Source organism: Acipenser ruthenus, chromosome 9 (genome assembly GCF_902713425.1).
Source record: "Acipenser ruthenus chromosome 9, fAciRut3.2 maternal haplotype, whole genome shotgun sequence".
NCBI lineage: Eukaryota > Metazoa > Chordata > Actinopteri > Acipenseriformes > Acipenseridae > Acipenser > Acipenser ruthenus.
In genome coordinates this window covers 56,084,873-56,105,834 of record NC_081197.1, presented here as the reverse complement: position 1 = coordinate 56,105,834, position 20,962 = coordinate 56,084,873, and the positions used below count along the sequence as shown (strand labels likewise).

The 20,962-nt window shown below is 38.0% G+C and overlaps 1 protein-coding gene across 2 annotated transcripts in view; it reads left to right on the top strand.

Moving 5' to 3' along the window:
- Positions 1–612: 612 nt before the first annotated feature.
- LOC117972808 (protocadherin-17-like) overlaps positions 613–20,962 on the top strand; it is a 52,005-nt gene continuing 31,655 nt past the window's right edge. Inside the window, exons 1-4 of one of the 2 annotated variants that reach the window (XM_059030278.1) lie at positions 613–1,153; positions 1,964–4,783; positions 20,148–20,206; positions 20,336–20,505. In XM_059030278.1, the coding sequence (XP_058886261.1) occupies positions 2,300–4,783; positions 20,148–20,206; positions 20,336–20,505 (2,713 nt within the window). In that variant the 5' untranslated portion in view covers positions 613–1,153; positions 1,964–2,299. Of the gene's footprint in view, positions 1,154–1,963; positions 4,784–20,147; positions 20,207–20,332; positions 20,506–20,962 lie in introns of both variants that reach the window. The other variant, XM_059030277.1, reaches the window with a different exon arrangement.

Genomic DNA, 20,962 nt, shown 5'->3' with positions numbered 1-20,962 from the left:
AGTAAATCCAGTTTGTTTATACTCGATAAACAAGAAAGTCTGCTATGCCAGTTGCTGCACCGGAGAAGGACGCTGGTGTACCTGCTCCCTCAGCGAGCACAACAGCAGACAGTATGGCAGTTTAAGAGTTAACAAAACAAAACAAAACAAACATGCTTACATACAAAAATAAGGAAATGCATAAATAAAATATGCTAACACTGATGACTTGCAGCTGATAAATTACATCAGCGTGCACTTCGTTTGTATCGGTATAATATAGAAAGACAAAAAGTAAAAGAATTGCAACACTATTTTGTTTCACGTCCTAGCTATTGCGAGACATACTTAGAATTAGTACTATGTCTCAGCGAGTCAGGATTTGAAAGTTAATCGAAACGAAGCAGAGCATATTTGTGACTTTGGAGTAAGGCATTCTACAATCGCTCTTCCAGTACTCTGTCAAACGAACTGCTATAATCACATACTCTCTGAACTGATTGTCTAAACCCCGCCCCTCAACGCTCCAGCTGGAAACTTCATTGGAGGAGAACCCGGAGGCAGGTTCTGTCTCCGTGTTACTCATTGGTTGGCAGGAGATCAGTAACAATGTTTAACGCAATGTGAGGTGAACAGAGTTAGTCAGTGAGAGGCACTGAGAGAGAGCTGGAGGAGTGTGGTGTTAAATAATTGTCCTAGGATCTCCAAATGTTGATGTGGCACACGGATTATACTCAAATCATTTTGATTCACGAATGGTGCAATCTACACAAATTGGATCCCTGACTTCATATGCTATATAATATATGTTGGACTAATTAAGAAGTGACAAGGACTAGAGGTGTTTTATTTACCCTGCATCAGTGCAGCACGCAAGCCAAGACATTAACGGCTGATCACAATGTTAATATCCATTCTGGATCTGTATTTTCCAGCTGGATCTTCACACTCTAATAGGCATTCTTCAGCGGAATTGTGTGACTCACTGAAGACACCGTGAGCCGAGGCAAGCGATTGCATTATAATCAACTGAGAGAAATTGAGAGCTCCGCTCATTGGTATTACCAGGAGCACTTTGTGTTAACGCCGAGTCTTGTGGCTTTTCAGATTCTGCAAAGATATAAGGATAAATGAAGAGAGAACATTGATGCTGTTTGGATCGAAACATATCTGCGTGAGTGTCTTAAGTCATTTAATAGAAAAACAAAACCTTAGTTATACATTTACTTAAAAACAGGACAAAACAAAGTGGATTTATTGCTGGAATGTGTTGCAATTTGAGTTAAAAACGACTTAGCCAGTACAGTCCAAGTGGATGCAACAGCTTAGCAGTTGAAGGAGCCCTCGGCTTTTCTGAGCATCGAATACAAAATTAATCTATCCATACACGCATGTGATATTGTGTAGCTGTTTTGTGTAGATTTTTCGTTACAAACTGTTTACCCATCGTATGTTACGAAAGCTAGAGTACTAGCATTGCCATTATGTAGCTCAGTCTGGATGTCGCTTTAAAAAAGACAAACCGAGATGGCCACAGAACAGCGTTTTGAATGCAGTACTAATTAAGCTACTATAAATATACATTTTTTGCAGTTTATAAGAAATGTGATTGCGGTTTATTTGTTTTTATGTTCTATTGTCTTACTTGATAGCATTCCTTTGGATGCATTTGTACAGTCTAAATAAATACAAAATTTAGCAGACAAGTGTAGTGTACTATACCGGTCAAGACTGATCAACCAGCTGCTTTTCAGTCTTGGAGAATATCACACAAATCCCCGAATCAAGGCGCCGGTTTGAATGTATTGCATTAAGAATTACTGGCGGTAAATGCAGTGCACTTATAAACCAAGAATAACAATTTGTATCTATTTAAATGAAAATAGTACCTCTCGTTAAACCAGCAACCACTGACTAATATATTGCTTGTTAATGTATTTCATCTACTGATCGGGGAATCTTTGGTTTTTCTTTTGTATTTCAGAAGGACACAAATACCACAGCAATTTCTTCTGGACCCTGCAAAGTGGCATCCTGTAGGAACAAGGCTGTTTCTGGGCGTTCGGTGGAACAAGAAGACATTTCATTTGAATTCTAGCGCTGTACAACACCATCGTTTGTAAAAAAAAAAAAAAAAAAAAATCATATACATATAGACTACTGTCCTTGTGCAGGACACCTCTATTTTCTGTATCACTGTGAAGCGACTTTTCTTCCTGATGATATTTAAATGTACGAATTATCATTTTGTTGCAAATATCAACAGGTTTAAAACGACAACAACAATCTGAATAATAATCAGCGCGCACTTGGTAAGGGGATGTACCTTTCTATTTTCTGTTTCTTGCTGCTCTGGGCTCAAGCCCTGACACTGAAAAACCTGAATTATTCCGTCCCAGAGGAACAAGGGCCCGGGACTGTGATTGGGAACATTGCCAAAGATGCCAGGCTTGCATCTGGAGAGCGAAACAGGAAATCCAACTTTCGGGTTTTAGAAAATTCAGCCCCACATCTGCTGGATGTGGATCCTGAAAGCGGACTGCTGTATACTAAGCAGCGGATCGATAGGGAAACACTGTGCAGGCGAAACCCCAAGTGCCAGCTCTCCTTGGAAGTGTTTGCCAACGATAAAGAGATCTGCATGATTAAAGTGGAAATTCAGGATATAAACGATAATTCTCCCAGTTTCCCTTCAGAACAGATCGATATTGACATTTCTGAGAACGCAGCACCGGGGACACGCTTCCCAATTGCCAGCGCACACGATGCCGACTCGGGGGAAAACGGGTTAAAAACATACCAGATCACCCGAGACGATTATAATATATTTTCATTGGACGTAAAATCCAGAGGAGACGGGACTAAATTCCCTGAATTAGTTGTTCAGAGACCTTTAGACAGGGAGGAACAGAGCCATCACACACTTGTATTAACAGCATTGGATGGTGGAGAACATCCCAGATCAGGGACTGTGCAAATAAATGTTAAAGTTATTGATTCTAATGACAATAGTCCATTGTTTGACCAGCCCTCTTATATTGTAGAAATACCTGAAAATGCCCCTTCCGGCACTGTAGTGATAGATTTAAATGCTACAGACCCAGATGAAGGCACCAATGGACAGGTAGTTTATTCTTTTAGTGGTTATGCACCAGATAGGATCCGTGAGCTTTTCTCTATTGACTCTAAAACAGGTGTTATAAAGGTTCAGGGTGAAATAGACTATGAGGAAAGTGGGATTATTGAGATTGATGTCCAGGCTAAAGATTTAGGACCCAACCCCATTCCTGCCCACTGTAAAGTAACTGTCAAAGTAATTGATAAAAATGACAATTGGCCCTCCATTGGTTTTGTGTCTGTCCGCCAGGGGGCCATCAGTGAGTCTGCGCCCACAGGCACTGTTATTGCCCTGGTAAGGGTTACTGATAAGGATTCAGGGAGAAACGGACAGCTCCAGTGCAGAGTGCTGGGCAATGTGCCTTTCAAACTGGAGGAAAACTATGATAATTTTTACACCGTAATTACCGATAGACCTTTAGACAGAGAGGTTCAGGATGAGTACAATGTGACGATAGTGGCCAAAGACAATGGGATCCCTCCCCTCAATTCAACCAAATCTTTTACAGTTAAAATCTTAGATGAAAATGACAATGCCCCACGTTTTACCAAACCAGTTTACCTTCTGCAGGTGCCTGAGAATAACATCCCTGGGGAGTATTTGGGGTCAGTTTTGGCACATGATCCAGATTTGGGTCAGAATGGCACTGTATCTTATTCTATTTTACCATCGCATGTAGGAGATGTGTCCATCTACACATATGTGTCTGTGAACCCCACAAACGGAGCAATTTACGCGTTACGATCCTTTAACTATGAGCAAACGAAGTTTTTTGAGTTTAAAGTCCTAGCAAAGGATTCGGGATCTCCTCATTTGGAAAGCAATGCAACAGTACGGGTTAGTGTTTTAGATGTAAATGATAATGCCCCAGTTATTGTCTTACCTCTCCTACAGAATGACACTGCTGAAATTCATGTCCCCCGAAATGTTGGAGTAGGATATATTCTAACCACAGTAAGGGCAGTTGATAATGACTATGGAGAAAGTGGCCGGCTAATTTATGAGATTACAGATGGGAATGAAGAGCACTTATTTGAGATGGACTCCGTCACTGGTGAAGTGAGAACAGTGCATCCTTTCTGGGAAGAAGTTACCCCAGTTGCAGAGCTAATAATAAAGGTGACAGACCATGGAAAACCAAAACTTTCTGCGGTGTCAAAACTGATAATCAAGGCTTTCACTGGCTCTCCGCCTGAAGGGGAGCCCCGAATAAACGAGGAGCAGCGTCACTGGGACATGTCTTTGCCTTTGATTGTCACTTTGAGCATCGTCTCCATCATCCTCCTTGCAGCCATGATCACCATAGCTGTAAAGTGCAAAAGAGAAAACAAAGAGATCAGAACTTACAACTGCCGGATTGCCGAGTATTCTCATCCACAGCTAGGCAAGAGCAAGAAGAAAAAGATTAATAAGAACGACATCATGCTGGTGCAAAGCGAGGTTGAGGAGAGGGATGCCATGAATGTGATGAATGTGGTTAGCAGCCCCTCCCTCGCCACTTCCCCCATGTATTTTGATTACCAGACTAGATTGCCCCTGAGTTCCCCCAGGTCAGAGGTTATGTACTTGAAACCCACCTCTAACAACCTGACTGTTCCTCAAGGACATGCTGGCTGTCACACCAGCTTCACAGGACCGGTGACAAATACAACGGAAACACCAGTTAATAGGATGTCAATAATTCAGGTAGGAAACCCAATTTATATCCATCTGTCTTGTAACCCCTCAGTTCAGCACATTGCGTCTTGTTCCAGTTGAATATGTAAACATTATGGAAGGTAATGGTACAGTTTGGAAAGGATTGTCTGCTGCTAAATGTAGTGCCAAGAAGGGTTGACATACTGGGTTGTTGTTGTTTTTTCTTTCTCTCTGAAACCTGGGCTTTTGCGCATTCACAAGGTTATGCTTGTAATTTTTGTCTTACTTTGGGTCATTTATGTGTTAATTTAGTCTTTGATAAATATTACAATGAAAACATTGAGCAGATTAGAACTTAGTGTTAACTTCTGAGTATTGCGTTTTGTCAAATTGTGTTTTAAAATATTCTTTGTCAGAATGAGCTTGCTTGTTCAGTACCCTCATTTCCATATAAAAGCAATACAAATGTAGTGAGTAGAATCAGGTTCATGTAAACAGCAGTTGTAAATGCAAATCTTTTGAAGAGAGACGTATGTGTTTTAAATGAAACTCTGGCCTGTGATTGGTTAAAACCTCATCATCGGAGCAAAAATAGATTGAACTATTGACCTGATATCCTTACACCCGCCGGGCAATAGTCTTTCATTCAAATCACTGTCCATCCCGCCCCTTTTCAAAGGAACACCCTTCTCCCTTGCACTCACAACAAGAGAAAATGGCTGAACACAGATTCTGTGATTTAACAGAAAATTAATTACAAAACATACTACAAAAGAAAGATGCTCCAAACACTAAAATAGTGATTAAAACGTCAATGTCACTGTTTTCTGACTCGACGATATAAACAGATATGACGGCCGGGATATAAACTGGATTATGCAGCAGTCGGCAAGCCTCACTAATTCATGTGGTATGAACTTCAAAAACATTCTCTGTTATTTAATTATGTTATTTATATACTTACTTATTTAAACAAAATATATAAGTCAATATTTATTTATATACACTGTATCAGCTATTTAAACAAAATATACAAAGTCATACTTACTATCCAACCTTGCCTCACTTATTTTCTTGACTGATTCATATATTAAATATGTACTGCAGACTCAGCCATAGTGGAAAATTAAATGCCCTTCGGGAAGATTATAATGCGGCTTCGGTCATTATAGCCCCCTGTCGGTAACAATAGTCCCTCGGGTCAGTAATTTTCCACTAAAGCCCTCTCCAGTCCATATATATATATATATATATATATATATATATATATATATATATATATATATATATATATATATACACATTTTAGGAACAAGAAGCATTACTAAATGTGTAAGAACACACTGTAAACAATACGGTATCGTGCTTAGACACTGCGGGGGTATACTTGTTCTCCACATCCCAAGTTAATACTTCTTTGTGAGGAGCTATTCCACTAAGCCCCTGACAACTACTGCATATCTGTTGTGCTAAGCCTGTTTTAAGCAATTCGAAATCTGTCATGTCAGACAAGGCTAAAGTCTTACTTAAACACTGTATACTAGGTACAGTTTACTAATCATATTCAACCTGCTATATTACTGGTAGTAATCTAGAAAAATATAGGCAGGTTTCTGTTTCTGTAATGTAATAATTCAAACTATTACATGACCAGTTAGAAGGTGAGAAGAACCTTTAGGGAACCACAAACATGTTAACTAGAAACTGCAGAGCAAGGATCACATTCCTGCCACAGAAAGAACACTAAAATACGTCGTCTTTCAGGAATAAGTCGGATACTTTAAAATGTCAGTCTGCATTTAAATTTCTGGTACTTCCTTTTTAATAACGTTTGTTTTCCTGCTTTAAAATCTCTTGACTGAGTGTGTTTTATCTTTTTTTCTGTTTAAATAACTAATTAAAATGCATGCAAGCTAGCTTTAGAACTTGGATTAGAGTTTGCAGGTCTGTCCATTAATTACGCTTATTTTTTTTAATAACTGAATCAAAAGAAAATAAATAGAAAACTGTCCTTTATCATTAGCATTGTAAGCATTTGGATGAGATGAAGCTCAAGCTCCTAAGCAAACAAAAATGCAAAAGATGGGTGTGATTGAACTGATGAAAGACCACTATAAGTCAGTTACTCGTGATTTTGATGTCTTCTCTCATTATGTGGGTAACAAAACATAATCTTTAGCATACCAGCATGGATTCCCATCATATAATGAACATGTGCATTCTATTATTTACAAGAAGCAATACAGGAAGATACCCTGTATCGCATTTCTGATGGAAAAAAAAAACAACCTCTTTCTTCCCTGTGCTGAAGTGGGTAACCTAAATCTGAGCTGAGTGGTTATTGGAATATCGCAGGAAACAAAGGCAGGATTCCCTTTATTGATCTGAAGTGGCTGTATCTTTCATTAAGTGCAGAAAAAGACCTCTGTCACAAGGTCACCTTAAGCCTTTTATGAGTCTAGCACCACACGCAATAATACTGAAGCAATCATTTCATTTTACACCGATCAAAAAGTTCTGTCTCTTGGCTCTAAGTAAGTCTCTGCAGGAAAACTGCTAAATGCAAAATCCTACGAGGAGCATCAGCATAGGAAAACAAAGACTGTAATTTGATTTGAATAAGAAGATGGATGGCACATAATGATACTTAATTCAACTTAAAAGCGTTAAATCGTATTACATCTCAAGACAGGTTAACATGAAGCTAGTCTGCTATTCCTCAAGATAGTGAGCCCTGTATATGTAATGTGTAAAGTGAATGACTATTTACTTTAACACACTTTAGACTTTAAAGGAGCAGTAACATCATTTTGTTGCTCTTTCATTTGTTGTGTTTTAGCTGTTTTAAATGTGTGTGTTTTTTTAGTTCTGTACTGCATTGTAAATAATGCTTGCAACAAAGAAATCATTAAAGCTGTCTGTTCCTGATTTTAATTAAATATTATGGCACTGCCATGTCTGTACTTTAGTTTGGCTATGATGGCACCATACTTTTGATTTAATCCAGCCTCAATGATCAATTGCAGATAAGTTTCAAAAAAGGTACAGGCTATAGAGGCTTTATCACTTAATATTAAACTAATGTAAACAAATGCCCATTATTTAACCTTGACTGTTTCTTAAATATAAAACTCAATCTTAAAAACATTATAACAAGTTAAAAACATATACACATTTGTTGAAGGTGTAGATTAATTTCATTACTAGGAAAGATTGTTACCTGTCCTTATGGGACTCACAATGGTACGATACAAATAAATATGACAGACATGTTTATTATCATCAGAGCCATAAATGATAATGAAGTACACATTCAAATAAAATATATCATGGATCGTCTTTTTGTTGTAGCACCTTATAAATTACCTAGAAATATGTGCAAATAAGAATGTGTCCACATTTTTAAACAAGAATATACTTTTAAGACTATACCTTTAAGATTTGAACCTTACAAAAAAAAAAAAACTTTCTTCCGTCACCAAACACTTTCCCGTTTCCCTAAAACCCTTCAAGCCATGAAACTGGCAGTATAATCTTTCTGACTCATCTGCATACCATACAAGCTTCTGAACAATATCCTGTGCATTCTCCTCTAGGTGGAGACAGTCTACCTCATGCATGGCACAATTTGGTCTGTGTTAATACTTGGTACCAGTGCACAGACATTGTTCTTTTAGTAAGAGCTAGTTTACTTGAACAAAAGTTATTGTATTTCTTGCTCTTATTGTATTACTTGTATTGTAACGCTTGAAATGTTTTTGCTTACGATTGTAAGTCGCCCTGGATAAGGGCGTCTGCTAAGAAATAAATAATAATAATAATAATAATAATAATCACCACCTCGGAGCACATGACACCAGTTGGAATGAGCCACAGGGCTTCTAACCTGTTTTGCTTCTTCTACAGTTCTCGTTTGTTTAACCTGTTTTGCCTCTTCCACGGATCTCGTTTGTTTAACCTGTTTTGCAGAACTCGGAGACAAAGACAGGGAATATGTAACCCTCTTTATGGGTTTAGAAATGATTTAACCAGCATAACTGAAATACGACTCTCCGATTAAGTGGGGTTCTGCTGCCTCTATTGCATGTATCAAGCAGGCTGGGCTGAGGTACAGGGAGGTCAATCGACTCTCTGAAGTTCACACAGTCAGGCAGGGCAGTAATTCACTCGAGGGGCTCGGCTCACATCATCTATAAAGGTCAATAGCACCCTGAGAGTGAGTCACAGCCTTGAATCGCGGGTATGCGCTCCCTCCAATCCATTATTTTATATTGCGCTTTTAGAAATGGAGGAACTCGTGTATGATTTCATAAAATTGTGAAAAAAAAGGTGCATTAGTTTTAATCTAGGAGGCATTATTGAATTTATCTCCCTGTCTTAATCAATTGGTATAGGTAACATCCACCAGCTCAAATCAACTTGGCATAAGTAGGTATGTATTAGTTATTTGTTCATTTACTTATTTATTTAATCATATTACAGTATCACTTTCTCAGTGCCATACTGCTATACACACAGAAAAGGCTATTTTACAGGGATGATTTTTTAAAATTACATTTTGATCGATAAAATGTTGGAAATCATTCTCAGTTAGCTCGCGCTGCCATTTTCTATCAGCATTTCAATGAACTCTCCCGTGGCCGTATCACTAAATTGACTATTTTGTCAGATGTGGGAGTCTGGCTCTCTGGTGGGTGATATATCAGCAGTATATTTTCAGAAATAAAAAGCGGACTCTGTGCTGCAGAGTGACTTCATTGAATTAGTACTACTCTTTGGGTGTGCAGATGCAGAGGCATGGGTCGTTCTGGCCGTGAACCTACTGAGAAGGAAAAAAAAAACCTGCCGCGTTATTTTTGGTTAAAAATCTGTTTTTATTCTGTTGTAAATTCTAAGCATGTAGAAAACACAGCAGACTGTCTGTCACAGATGCTCTGTTATATTTGTGTGACAGTCTCACATTTGTCTGTTCTAGCACCAGTGATACTGTGTTTACTGGTGTTGTAGTTATCCATGTAGTTACATTGTATTGAAACAACACCCACACTTTACTGAGCACCTAGAATAACAGCACTTGATTTGTTTGGCAAATAAAAAGGTAGTTTAAGAGTTTGTGTGATCATTGTGTATGACAAAAAATGCTTTTAATTGGGCTTTAAGACTGTCCAAACACACAATGGAGTACAATGCTACACAAACTAGGCTACATTCTTTAAAGGAATGTCGTTTCTCTTGTTTTTTCAAACTCAACGGGGTCTATTCATAAAGGGTTAACGCCTGTCGAAATGAGAGTACGTGATCGGATTTCATGGCAGTTGCTATTCATAAGAGATCATTCAGATGCGTCGTTAAGCCCCAGCGATTTTCGTCTATGAAGGCATGTTTTTAACGAATTGAGAGAAAGGTTAACGATTACCTCATTAGCATAAAGTTTTCATCGGTCCTGAGCATCAACCTGCTATTCATAAGAGTGAACGACAGCAAAATGCTGTTGATATCTAGGAGTTGTTGAACGCTTTCTGCAGTCAAGTCTAAACTAACGACTGCCTCGGCAGATTATTTTTTAAAAGCATATTGTATTACTACACTTGCTCAGTTACACAGTTTGACATACCCGTGATTAACACTACCTATATTGAAAAAAAATATAACAAAAATCTGTAGCTTTATATATAGAAAAATGTTTAATATAAATATATATTCACACAAGAACACATTCTCTGGCATAATCATTTTGAAACAGCGCTGTGAAGCGGAGAGCAGGTGAGAGTTGGAGAATAGACAGTTATTTTATTATTATTATTTCTTTGCCGTGATCCACGGCTGACACTTTTCTTTTTATTTCTTTTACCTGTGTTCACAATAAACAGTTTGGATGAATACCGCCTGTGTGAACCTGTTTATTTTCATGGAGCGTTACAATATACAGTATACCAGTGCTGCTGATGCAGTCGGTGGGAAATTTGTGCTTGCTTGGCATTGCAAAAAACACTGATCAAGCCTCAGTGCGAGCCTCAGTGCGAGCCTCAGTGCGAGCCCCAGTGCGAGCCCCAGTGCGAGCCTCAGTGCGAGCCTCAGTGCGAGCCTCGATCAGTGTTCGAACGGAATTTGTTTTTTTTCGTGCACCAGAAAACAATGCATTTTGTGTACAGTGTGAAATACGGTGTGCAACTTTCACTGATTCAAAACATACACGCCCTGATCAATAATAATAATAATAATAATAATAATAATAATAATAATAATAATAATAATAATAGTTGAGTTAATTTGTAAGATTAACGTTTAAAGTTTTCCAAAAGTTTTCAAAATTCCCAACTATTATTATTATTATTATTATTATTATTATTATTATTATTATTATTATTATTAGAATTACAGTATTATTCAAATGTCCTCCTACATTGCTTTTGTTTATTTATTTTTTGTTTTTTTTGGTCCTGCAGTTAATAATGGAAATCTTATGTTTGTGTATGGAAATGTCTTTACCAGCGTTGCCAAACAAAACAAAAATACAAAGTATTTATTTAAAAAAAAAAATACTTTTTTTCCCTAAATTCTGACATATCCAGAATTTTTGGCAGACGTGATAGGGGCATCGGAATCAGGTTTTGCAAACTGCCCGTGACTGGCAGCTGCAGACTCGGGTTTCGGTAGTAGGCTACTGTCCATTTTTGTTTTTGCAACAGCTACCGACGCCACCCAGGGAACATTAATAATGCTGATGATGTCATCAGAAAGAAGCAGATTTTCATTCTTGAACGACTGTATACCCATTCATAAAGTGCTTTGCGACAGTCGCCTGTATTCTCAGATCATTTTATGAATAGCAATATGAACGACTTTCGTTAGTTTTAAACAAAATTTGTTTTATTACTGCAGCCGGCAAGTACTTTTATGAATAGGGCCCAAAATGCCTGTACTGCCCTAATCATTATAGAACATCATATTATTTATTATTGTGTTATTTATTATTGGAATGTCTTTGAACAAGAAACCCATATCTACATGTCTAATATATATTAAATCGCGCTGTCATCACTCTCCAATCTGAGCTCTGTATTCCCACGTGAGAGGACTTTCATTTCTCTGAGCAGGTGCTTCTGACTCTGTACAAAACCACACAGGTCTCATTCTTTTAAAAGAAGAATACTATAACAATATTTACTATGTGCAGGAAGAAAGGAAACTGTTAATTAAATCTGCAAATACTGCTTGTCATTACCATACCCACTAACATTTCCCATGACGATTAGTAAGTAGCATTTTCCATTGTTTTACATTGCCAAATCAGAAATACTGCTGTGTTATTATTTTTGTTTTATATATTACTGTACAATGAATGCTTTGGTGCTGAAACATTGCTTGCAGAAATTGCTTAGGGGCCGTGCAAAATGATCAGCATTTTCTGAAAGCGTACAAAAAAGTGTGCGCTGGGAGGGAGAGGTCGCAGTGCAGTGTGTGCTTATTGATAAAAAAAAAAAGAAAATGATGACATTTTTATGTAGCTTGAAATATTCACATGCCTTACTGCAAAAGAACTGTAGCCACCAGAGATGTCATTTTTGTCACAGTTCCTGATATTTGACTTTTGGTTGAGGAAAGGATCCTCTAATGTTAACACGTTTCCTTTGCAGCTCAAGAGAAAGCACAAAAGGCACTGAAGTGACAGCAAGCTCTGCTTATTTTTCTCATACGTTGAAAACTTTGTTTGAATGACAAATGGTACATAAATGTTTTCATTTGTTAGCGTATTTCCCCAGTTTGCAAATACGTGCACAAATATAATACATACAATAATAATATGTCTAAAACCTGTTTCTCATACAATACATCGTACTAAGCATAAAAGCTTCTTTTAAAGGAAAAAAATATATAAATACATCAAGTCTTAAAAAAAGAGTATGCTATGTACTTTTGCTGTAATTCACGATAATTTTGGACGACCCCTTAACATTTTACAGTAGTTTAAGGCCACGTCTTTTCATTTTTATTTGCAACACAATGATTTATCATCACTGCATGTTGAATGACTATTCTGCTGGTGGCACTGGTCTTCTCTATAGGCAAAATTATGGGATAAAGTACCCATGTCTGATTTGCAATAGCAATTTGTTTCCTGCTAGGATTTACCTGCCCCCAAAGACATGCAGCCTGCTATAAAGACATGCTGATCCACTGAGTTATACCTACCTGGGGATCAGACCGCTACTATCCCAGCCCATAAGTAATTTGGTCACTTTAAGCTCACATTATCCAAGTGTTGACAACCTATTCCTGTTGGCTATTTCACACAGCTTTGAATATTTAATAAGAAACTCATTTCTTCATTGTGAATCATACTGTGTTGGTCCTTACTGTGTAAAGAAATCCTTGGTGACAGCAGGCAGGGTAAATAGATTACCTGGATTGCTTTAGGAGCATTGTTTGTGAAACAAAAGGTATTACGTTTCAAGTGGTCCTCAGATGAGCAACAAGCTATTCTTAAAGCAGTATTTGTAAATCCTCAAGAGGAGCCAGCTATTTGAACCCCTGCAGATGTAATGCATTTTTTAGTGTTTGCCATAGATGTTGTATTATTATTATTATTATTATTATTTGCACTTGGAAAGACTTCCGCTAGTGGCATTTCCTTGTTGCATCTTTTGTTCTTCACAGTATACCTGCTGAATAGTTACAACCTGGGCATGTGTGCTAATGTTTGTATTTAACACAAGGCGTTGACTTGCTATCACAGCTGTACTGTGTTCTTCCTGTGATGTTACCGCTGTATGTGCAAAATGCCTTTCAGATTTAAATATAAGCTGCCATTAGCTGTTTTGTATCTTTTTGCTGCTTAGGCATGTCTCCCTGAAGACAAACACTGCAAGTAAAAACAGAGTGTGCTGCTTAATATGGAAGCTGTTTCCCCCTATAAAGAACAAATCCCATTGTTTTTTGCCAAAGAATAACATATATCCACTTTCTGATGTGTGTTGTTGAATGTAATTTTTCCTCAAAATATGTACCAATAACAGAGCCACTTTGGGTTTGTTCCTTGTGAAAAATCAGTCATTTGTAGACTGTGTTAAGGAATCACGTGTCAGCACAGTGTCTTAATCTGACAGACCTGCTATCTTGACCATTGCATTGTATCTGCAACAGGGAGATGGATCTTTTATGTAAGTACTACTTAGAATATATTTACTGATCACTGAGCATATAGAGAATGATAGAGAAATTAGGGGGGAAGGGGGAGAGGTGCAGGGTTATGAATTGTAGTTTGACTGCAGTCTTAAATTACCATTAACCTATGTTAGCCACGCAATACACTTTTTCACAGCATTTTAAATAATATAGTTTGAGATGCTGACTTTGAAGTGGCAGCGGGTATACAATCACGTTTTCTTTTCACAGTTCTAAAGTATCACTATGTTTCACACATTGATCTGTTTAGTGCATTGAAATGAAGTATAGAGTGCAATAAACAGCACATTTTCAGCATGAACATAAATACGTTAAATATCTGTAGCTGGCAAAGAAAACATTCTAGTCTTTTTTTTTTTTTTAATAGTGCTGCACTTGTTTTTATACCAGCTACTTTCTTGTGTGGCCTATCAAAGAATCTTCTGTCACTTTCAGTGCCTGTAGGTTCTAGACCTAAACAGCTTAGCTAAATGTTCTGTGCGGTTCTATGATGCTCTCCGTGAGACATCATGGAAATAAATAAGGGCCGTGAGTCCTACAACATTCCCTGTAAAAATGTAAATGGAATGAATGTAAAGGCTATAGGTTGTTGGAGTGACATCCTGTTTGGATAATTGCAGAGCATATTAGTGTTGCGTAAAACTCAGCTTGTGTGAACATCCAGTGCAGTAGTAAGAGACTTACCTGAAAGGAGCAGTACAGTACATTAGCTGCCCGTGATGGATTTCCCTGAATGAATGGGTGTGGGGTAGACACGCCTGCAGCTGGACATTTGCTTTGTGCTTGGATATAAACCATAGCCTGTTAAGAGTTCGGTTGGTTGAATCAGTTATATAAAGGTTACACCTGGAACGCCCCAGCAAACAGGCAGAATGCCAGTGAGTCTGTCTGTGATAGAGAGATGCATTCTTATATGCTATACGCTCTGACTTGCACACTGTATTCTCTGCTTTTATTTATTTATTTATTTTTTGCATTTATTTTTTTCCTGTCAAATTTCAGTTGAGACATTAAATATTCATTAATAAACCCAAAACCTAACATGAATTCAGCATTAACAAAGGGAATGTAGTCAATATGAATAACAACTACTTGTCCAGATCTGTGGGTTTACTTCTTTATTTATTTAAGAAGTTCTTACTGGTAAAATGTCAAATTCAGGACTGTATTTAAGAGTTTCTGGTGTAATATGTTGCTGTGCTTCTCTCCATATATTCAATTCCTAGTAAACTGAAAGCAGCTGTCTTTACTATGTTGTTCTATTGCACTGTATAGACACCTTCAGGTAAATCAGCAAGCATATTTAGGCAGAAGGAAATGAGATTTGAGGTGGGGGTTTTGTCAGTTTTCAACACTGCAGTCTCTCCATTCCACCACCTACAGTTGCACAATTATCAATGTGTTTTATTTTTAAAAGAGGACCATGTAATTGTAGCATGTACTGCAAGGCCTGTTACAACCCTTTGTCCTGTCTTGATAATTAACCACTGGCACTGACTAGAATGCAATTATTTCCTTATTGTCTCCTTCCTGTGAAATGCTTCACAAATATCTCTAGTACATAAGTGTCTTTTTTTCAAACTAATTTGGAATGAAAAGGAATAGAAGCCCAAGCATGACAAAAGATTGGTAGAGCAAATCGAAGAAATCTCACACATGTATGGACACATACGCAGACCCAGTTTTGAAGTGACATGCAGCTGGACCCCTTATACTATTTACATGCATGCAAGATTTTGTTTTAATAGGGTTTTTGTGGCTCAGTGAAGTGGCTCAGTATAGTCCATATGTCTTTTTTATACAAGCTTTTACATTTTGAATTTTTTTTACATGTGTATATATATAAACGGGGGAGGGGGTTGGGGGCGCGCGGGACACATAACAAGACACTTCTGACTGAAATACAAAATAAAATAACTCCCTCTCTATAATGCACATATAGTGAAGAAAAAATTTAACTTTCTGTGAATTAACCATGCATAAAGCACCATGTAATCAACGCTATATTTTTTCCAAAAAAAACCAAAAAAAAAACATTCCCACTCGTGGATCATTTTAAGTAGCAGTTTTATACTTCAGTAATCCATTCTTGTTTTGTTTCTGGTCCCGAATGTGTGTGTGTGTGAGGAGGGGAGGGGGTAGCTACGTATTACATTTGTTAACATGTACTCAATTTTATTATCATTAATTGTGTTCCTTTAACTTTATAGTCATTTAAGTAGCTTCATATGTAATGAAACTATTTGGTCATCTGTATAACCAAAAAAAAAGTTAATACAAAACTTGTACATATCAGCACGAAGCAAAATGATCAACTGAGCAGTGAGTGTAACATGTAAACAGTAAGACTAGATATTATGAGTTCTTACCAAGTGGAACTTTGCAGGAGCCTAGTACATTTTTCAAGCTTTACTGGAGATGGGAATTTAATTTTCAAACCAGCAAGTGATCTTGCTGTTCGAGCACAGATGTTAAATTAGGATAGTGGATCAGAACTATTTTAGAGCAGTTGTCATGTTCACGTTTGTTAAGCAAATTGGCTTGTCCTGTAAGATTTTAGGTGCATGGCCAGCAAACAGAAAATGTGTTCAGATAATTCAGTGCTGTCTGGTGCCAAGAGAGATCCTCCATTGTCCCGAGATTGTGTTATGGGGGAAATGTGATTAGACAGGTGTTTTTTCTGCTTCAGTACGATCAAATTACTAAACTATTTCTATGCCAGGGAGCCAGATGTACACAGGGTAACCTTATAATCCTGTTTCACAGCTTTTCCAAACACTGCAGAGCTCGATAAATATGAACCCGATTATATTGGCAGGATAACTCCATTACTAGGATTCAGATCCGCCTTATTGACAAGGCTCTGCTGTTAATATGACCCAGCATATTAAATTGAGAGGAAAACTCGGGCGATAGAATCCATCTGCACTCTAATTGACAGGGAAGCCCTTTCAATAGATTCTTAATGTGCTTTTTATTGACAGTGTGGCTCATGCTAAGTACATATTTTAGGATGATGTAAATATTGGATGCTGCACTGCTGTCCTGTACCAGTGCCACTACTGCCCCCTGAGTTTTACAGTGCCAGCCAGTGAATGGATAGAAGCTGGATGTAGGAAAGCAAGATCTTTTTATCATCAGCACTAAAAGTGTAATCATGCGGGATGGATAGTATGTTATTTTAAATCTACTGATCTTTTTTGTTTGTTTGTTTGATGAATATAGGCCATATTGAATACGTAAGATAATGAGCATTGGGAATTCAGTGTTGTTTATTTGCTGTGTGCTTTTTATTTTACGTGCTTTATTATCTGGCTATGCTTTTAAGATTATTATTATTATTATTTGTTTATTTAGCAGATGCCTTTATCCAATGCGACTTACGGAGACTCGGGTGTGTGAACTATGCATCAGCTGCAGAGTCACTTACAATTACGTCTCACCCGAAAGACAGAGCACAAGGAGGTTAAGTGACTTGCTCAGGGTCACACAATGAGTCAGTGGCTGAGCCGGGATTTGAACCGGGGACCTTCTGGTTACAAGCCCTTTTCTTTAACCACTGGACCACACAGCCTCCTATAGATGTCACAGTGCCATTTGGGTAAAGCTAATGTATTGCAAGCTGCACGCATATTGGTGTCAGTCTTGGGTTTGCAAAACAGATGTGAGTGCCACCAAAGTTCAAAGAAAATGAAGGCAAGTGATTTCCGTTGCTTCATAATTGTGCGTTATGCAAATGTTCCCATCTTTTTTATTATTCTCATCTTCATAAAACAGCATCACAGGATTGCAGTGTATTTTTGTGTTACATATTCTGTTTTGTTATTGTTTAAATTGTATCATGTTACAGGCTGTTGTAGGCTTTAACCTGAAAAGCCTTTTTAGAGACTCATTTCTTTTGAAATTTTGAGACTAGAGGACTGGATAAAAGGTACAAACAAGATAAAAGAATACAAAAAATACAACTATGTTCATGAAACCACGAGGACACCTTTTCTATGAATGGATACTCTGCTATTATGAATGTCTCTTATATAACTCCAAACACTGAATCATTGAAAGATATACTGCAGAAAGAAAAATGCACTTTTTTACTTGGACAAATGTTTTAATAAAAAGCCTGTGTTTGTTTTGTAATGAGAGTCCATATCAGAGTTTCCATCACAGTTTTCTTACAATCCCACTTGCAGTGTGTCAGTCCTTGTCACAGATACAGTAACTCCCTTTCTAAATTCACTAGCCCTTAGCTGAAAGTATTTAGTAAGTACCTCTTCAAGCTCTGCAATATCAGGCTGCAAAACTTTTACTGAAAATACATCCAACAAGGTAACAACTGTTGTAAATTTAAAGCATTTAGAAAGGAAAACTGCTTTGCAGAATTGAACTGCTGCAAGGTTTTAGTTTTATAAACTCATTATTGCTGTGATGCTAATTTTGTAATTGCAGTAAGTCAAGCTCATTGTGTTTGTTGCCAGCTCACTGCCTGTGCAGGTTTCTCCGGTGCTGTACCAGAAACTTGTGTTTAACAACAGCAGATAATTGAATATGTATAGACTTGTTATAGTAGCATTGAAAAACAATTAGGTATTGTTAATATTGTTTTCAATTCAAAATGTAGATGAAGTGCCTGGTATCTGTTGTTGAAGATATATAATATTCAAAAACCACAATATTTTTGCAAGACTAAGTTAGTTATTACTGAAATGGAATTTATGTAAAACCAAGAAGCACTCAGGTAAAATGGTAGCATTATCCTCATAGGACTCTTTAATGCTAAAACTTCACTGCCAATTGTTGGAAGAGAAATTTAGTGTAATTGAATTCAAGTGGTAGACAGATATCATGCAATGTTCATATTAAATTAACTTTAATTCCATGAAACCAGTTGATTGCATAATTTAATTATGTATTTTCTTTCTGTAGTTTCTTCTGAGATTTAAAATGGGTTGAAAAATGAGCTGCAGTTGCTTTTTGTTTTAACGTAACAATGCAATAGTTTATTATCAATAAATCACCCCACAAAGGTAGTAATCGCTTAATCGAAAGTAAAATACAGTAGTATCAAGCAATTTTAAATACCTTCTTAGCTCTTGCACAGGATCAGATTGGGGGGGGGGGGGCGGGCTATTTAGGGATACTGGAAATCATGCAGAGTCTGTCCAGCTGTCTAATCGAGTCAGTATACTGTACATGTTGTACAGTATTAATAAAGTGTTTGAAGATTTTCCATTGATCCTCCTCAGTATCTATATCCATTTAAATAGATGTTGCAGGCATCCCAAGTGGCAATCCCTAGTGAAAGCACCGCCCTTTTTGGTACAGTGGGTGTCATGTAAACGTGGTTCAAACCAAGCTGTCATTCTTGGTTGGGGATCCACAGCAAGGGCATTGTCCTTTGCTCTCCCTGGGGCTAGTTCACCTCATTGAGCGTCAGCAACCACTGCTGCTCGGGCTCCTGAAGAGTCCAGGGAAAATGTCTGGGGTTGGGCCCATGCCTGCATGGTTCACTAGCACAGTATCACCCATAACTTAGGTTTGCCAGTGAAATGAGAGAATTGGCTTGATCGCAAGAACGAAGGTTGGCCTTTCATCTTCTGTCCTGATCAGTCAATGGGTTCCAGCTGTGAGGAAGCATTCATAAACTCATAGGTTTTTAATGGAGCTTAGAATTATAAACTAGACCCAGAACAAGACTGTGTATGAGCCACAGTAAACATCACTTCATTTGAGGGATAAAGCATAGTGTGCATTTAAACAGTTACTCTACATTCAATGAAAAGACTTGTGGGAAGTTGGATCCTAACCAGTCTGTTTTGGTTCCATAGTGTAACAATGTCTAAATTAGTATTCATAGATGATGCATGTAATGATTAAAATGGTTATTATAATAATTGAGGTTATTTATTATTTCCTCCTGAAGACTTTGTTTTCATATAATTTTGAATGACGAATCATTAATCATTTGATCTGTCTAGTTAAAAATAGGAGGTTGCCCTTTTCAAGAGGGTCTGCTGTTTATGATGACCGTTCATTTGAAACCTGGAATTACAGAATTGTTTGGAAGGCAAAATTGACGTGTCCTGTGTTGTGTAATTAAAATATACAAATCTAAAGATGAAAGACAACTTTGCATTATTAATCATTTTTCCACCAGGAAATCTTGTTGCACGGCAGGAGGCGTTTCTGTGTAGCACAATACGTAAATTTTCTCCTTTCTCCTTCACAGACAGACAATTTTCCCGCAGAGCCCAATTACATGGGCAGCAGGCAGCAGTTTGTTCAAAGGTAAGGGCTGTTAAATAACTTGCTCAGCCATCGCATTTGCATTCCTGTCAGAATTGCTCCTTCAGACTATATTACTCAAATTAGAGTCAGTAAAAGAGACACTTTGGTTCTCCTCTCTATTTTTAGCAGCTCCACATTCAAGGACCCTGAACGTGCAAGCCTTAGAGACAGCGGTCATGGGGACAGTGACCAGGCTGACAGTGACCAGGACACCAATAAAGGCTCCTGCTGTGACATGTCAGCCAAGGAGGCCCTCAAGATGAAATCAACTGCCGTTAAACCCCAGCCTCTCCAGCAAGGTGAGTTTAAGCTCTGGCATCTTCAAGACAAAACTAGACCCTAGACACTCTCTCTCTCTCTCTCTCTCTCTCTCTCTCTCTCTCTCTCTCTCTCTCTCTCTCTCTCTCTCTCTCTCTCTCTCTCTCTCTCTCTCGTGGAGGATTGTGGGAAGGGCATGCAGTGAGGTGGAAGGAACGCCGGTGCGGTAGGACCGGGAAATTTAAAACTTTATTTATTTATTTATTTATTTATTTATTTTTGATAGTTACTTAGTTGTTCTTTTTGGGTGTTTGTTTGTTCGTAGGTTAGTGGTGTGTGTGTGTGTTTGTTTGTTTGTTTGTAGGGTGGTGGTGTGTGTTTGGAGATCCCGTAATGGGGTCTCATTCAGGAGGGCTGGGGGCTCTCACCCGCCGACACGGGGTCTGTTGCCTGCCTGACCCCGGGGTTTCGGTGGAGGAGTGTCTGCTGGCAGTAGGA